Source organism: Haematobia irritans, chromosome 1 (assembly GCF_050003625.1).
Source record: "Haematobia irritans isolate KBUSLIRL chromosome 1, ASM5000362v1, whole genome shotgun sequence".
In the NCBI taxonomy this organism is placed as follows: Eukaryota; Metazoa; Arthropoda; class Insecta; order Diptera; family Muscidae; genus Haematobia; species Haematobia irritans.
In genome coordinates this window covers 97,931,593-97,934,853 of record NC_134397.1, presented here as the reverse complement: position 1 = coordinate 97,934,853, position 3,261 = coordinate 97,931,593, and the positions used below count along the sequence as shown (strand labels likewise).

The 3,261-nt window shown below is 40.6% G+C and overlaps 1 protein-coding gene across 1 annotated transcript; it reads left to right on the top strand.

The window, feature by feature from the left end:
- Positions 1 to 1,296: 1,296 nt before the first annotated feature.
- LOC142240387 (uncharacterized) lies at positions 1,297 to 3,160 on the top strand. The gene is made up of 2 exons (XM_075312096.1): positions 1,297 to 2,716; positions 2,790 to 3,160. The coding sequence occupies exon 1, from the start codon at positions 1,870 to 1,872 to the stop codon at positions 2,299 to 2,301; it is 432 nt and encodes a 143-aa protein (XP_075168211.1). The 5' UTR covers positions 1,297 to 1,869; the 3' UTR covers positions 2,302 to 2,716; positions 2,790 to 3,160.
- The last annotated feature ends 101 nt before the right edge of the window (positions 3,161 to 3,261 follow it).

Below are 3,261 nucleotides of genomic sequence, written 5' to 3'. Positions count from 1 at the left end.
TCAAAAAAAGAGCGAATCAAGAATCAAAATTGGGACTACTCCAGCTCCTTATCAATATGACCCTTTTTCAAACAAAAATGAGGAAAAGTAAAGCAGAAAAAAATTCATACAAGATTCCTGGCCAGGAGCAGTGCTAACATCAGCGATGCCAAATTAGCTATTTTATAGCTGGATCTAGCAATTTTTTATGTGAACTGCTAGGAAACGTGTATAATTGCTATTGGCTAGAAATCTTGTTATTTCTGAATTAAATTTTGCTATTTATACCCTAAACCATATAGCGCTCAGGGTATAATAAATCGAATTAGAATCACCTCGATCTAGCCCTTGGTGTCCGTCCATGTAATTGTTGTTCGCAAAACAAAAAAAAATGGCATATGGCGTTTTTTTTTTTTTTGGCACGAGGACGAACGCTATTGAATCGAAAAAAAAATTGGGTCAAATTTGGATATAGCTCCCATATACATGTATCGCGCGATTTCGAAAAATGGGGTCAGACTGCACTCCTTTACTAACATATTGGCGTCAAATTTGGCACAGAGTTATCTAATTTATCACCTTTAAGTGTGCAAAATTTCATCGAAATCGGTTCAGAATTCGTTATCGCTCCAATATATATGTATCGACCTGTTATTTACCTGTTATTACCGGCTAAACTTTTGTATCCACTTCTTTGTACTTTTATTTTTTCTTTCTTCACCTTTCAATTCAAGCTTCTGTGTTCCTTGTTTGTTTACTACTTGTTTCTCCTTCTTCATTCTTCTCCTTTAACTTTATTAAGGAAAATTGGTATCTGGCAATGGCAACATATGATGTTGCCAGACCAGAGAGTATAAAAAAACAAGAGAACGAAACTGTCAAGCGAAACTGCGTCGGTAGCAGGCAGTCATGAGGAAAATTTCTCTTATATCATGCAGTTTTTGTCGACGTTTCTCTCAAATATCATACAGTTTGCGTCGGCGTCACCCAGTTTAGTTCTCTGCCGGCTTTAAGAAACGTTAGGAAAATAGGATTTAGAACCTACTTTGTAATAACAAATGTTCATTTATATAAATACTTTCATTCTATTAAATTTTTTGGCGGACAATTTAAAATTATAACTGCCGATGCCTATATAAACCATTTATCAAAAGAGCGCTTCGACCGCAACTTCGGTAATACCAAAGCTACAGGCATTGTGCGACATCTATACGGTTGACATTTGTTGTTTTTGTAGAAGAGAAATTTTCGTCCTCTTGTATTTTTATACTCTCTGGCAAGACATGTTTAATTACCATATATATTTTGTATTTCACTACTCCCCGATAGATGGCGTTGATATTGATAGTAGGGGTGTTCACGTCTTATGACTACTCTTAGTATTAGTTTTCTTTTTCTAAAATTTTTAGAGTTCTTCCTTTTACGGACAATTTGGATCGAAATGAGTGATAATCGTAGCATTAAGTCTAATGAGACTTTTGGAGACGATACGGTCTCAAATGCGTTATCGACTTCTTCGTCTTTGAAGAATGCGAGATTGCGCATTCGAAGACAATCGAAGAAGGACACACTGTCCGAGATGGAGACCTTGCAACTGAAAAACGCAAAGAAATTGGTCGAAGAGCACCAGAGACGCATGGAGGGATCGGAAATACCAGCATTGACAAGTGTGGTTCGCTGACGGAGGCAATGAGGGATGTATAGGTACCCGCCGAAGATCGGTCAGACGGCATTTCATCGACTGATTCCTTCTTCTTTCTAAGGGTTAGAGAGGCCTTTAGATTGAGGCAGAAATTAGTGGGAAATGCAGATATGTCTGAGGACGACAAAAGGCGACTATTTAAGGCGAATGAGACGATAAGGAAGTAGGAGCTCACAAACAAGGAAATAATGGAAGGTAATATGAACTATGTTGATGGTTATAACCCTATATTGAACTTTCGCCCAACCACTTGCACCGATTTAGCCATAGCTGAAGATGGAGGCAAGAAAAGTAGGGCAGATGAGCCAAGCTCGTCTTCCCTCGCCCAGGTTAGGGAAAAGATAGGCAGTACGGAGATATTGTGTGCGTCCAGCCTATTAGAGGCCTCGAAAGGAATACCGAGCCTAGCTCGAAATCCCGCCGAGAAATCTAATGGTTCTAAAATTCCGGACGAGGATGTGTCACTAAACCCTGGCTCCGAGGAATATGGACGCCACAAGAGGAATAGAACGAAGGACACGAATTCTACAGATGTTACTGTGGTCAAAAAACCCCGGAAGGACCAAGTGAGGAATTTATACAACGAAGACTGTATAAAAGTGGCAATAGTAGATGACTAAAATAGAGACAGAAAATTAAGGAAGAGGATTGGAGAATATTGGAGAGCAGATTACTAATTGAGGTATCTGAAAGGATACGGCAAGAGGAGGATGATGCACCATTTTTTGGCAACATACAGTCAAAGCAGGGGCATAAACCCTTGCCTGGCTGAAGGTAACCCTAGAGGGCTTGCAACTTACCACAAGATCGCCTACTGGGGATGCAAAAGGAACAAAACAAGAGAAACTATCCAACAGACGACTGGACCATATTGAAAATGGATCCTCCCACCGACGCGGGTAGAAGTATTGTGATGGCGGTGTACACGGAGACCTTGGAGAGGCTAGAGGCGAACAGCCACGATTTAGTTTAGGCCTTAGCAGCGCTTTTGTAAGACCTATAAAGGGAGTGGAGGAGAGATTAAAAACAGGCCCAGTAAGTAAATGCTTTAAGTAAATCTGCGTCATTGTGACCTGGCTTCAACTAATCTTATCCTCCATTTACTTAGGAACGAAATAGATATCGCCCTGGTGCAGGAACCATGGATAAACAAAGGAGCGGTGATGGGACTGGAGCATAAGAACTATATGAAATATCATGCGAATGTAATTAAAATAAGGACCTGTGTTCTGGTACAAAAGGATCTAAAGTGTTTCTTTTTGAATCAATTTTGTGATAGAGATCAGACAGGGCTGGGACGAGACAATTAGTGGCGTCATCGGCCTACTTTTCGCACGATGATGATATCGTTCCACCACCTCGTATTGTGAGAGAACTGGTGAGGTACTGCAAGGATAAAAACAGGGATTTTGTAATTGGCTGTGACGCGAACGCTCATCACGAATTATGGGCTAGTACAGACACGAATTCCAGAGGGGAGAGTCTTATGGAATACTTTCTTGAGAATCACATAATGGTACATAACCGAGGAAACGAATATACTTTCGAAACCCGTACGCGAAGGGAGGTGCTCGACCTGA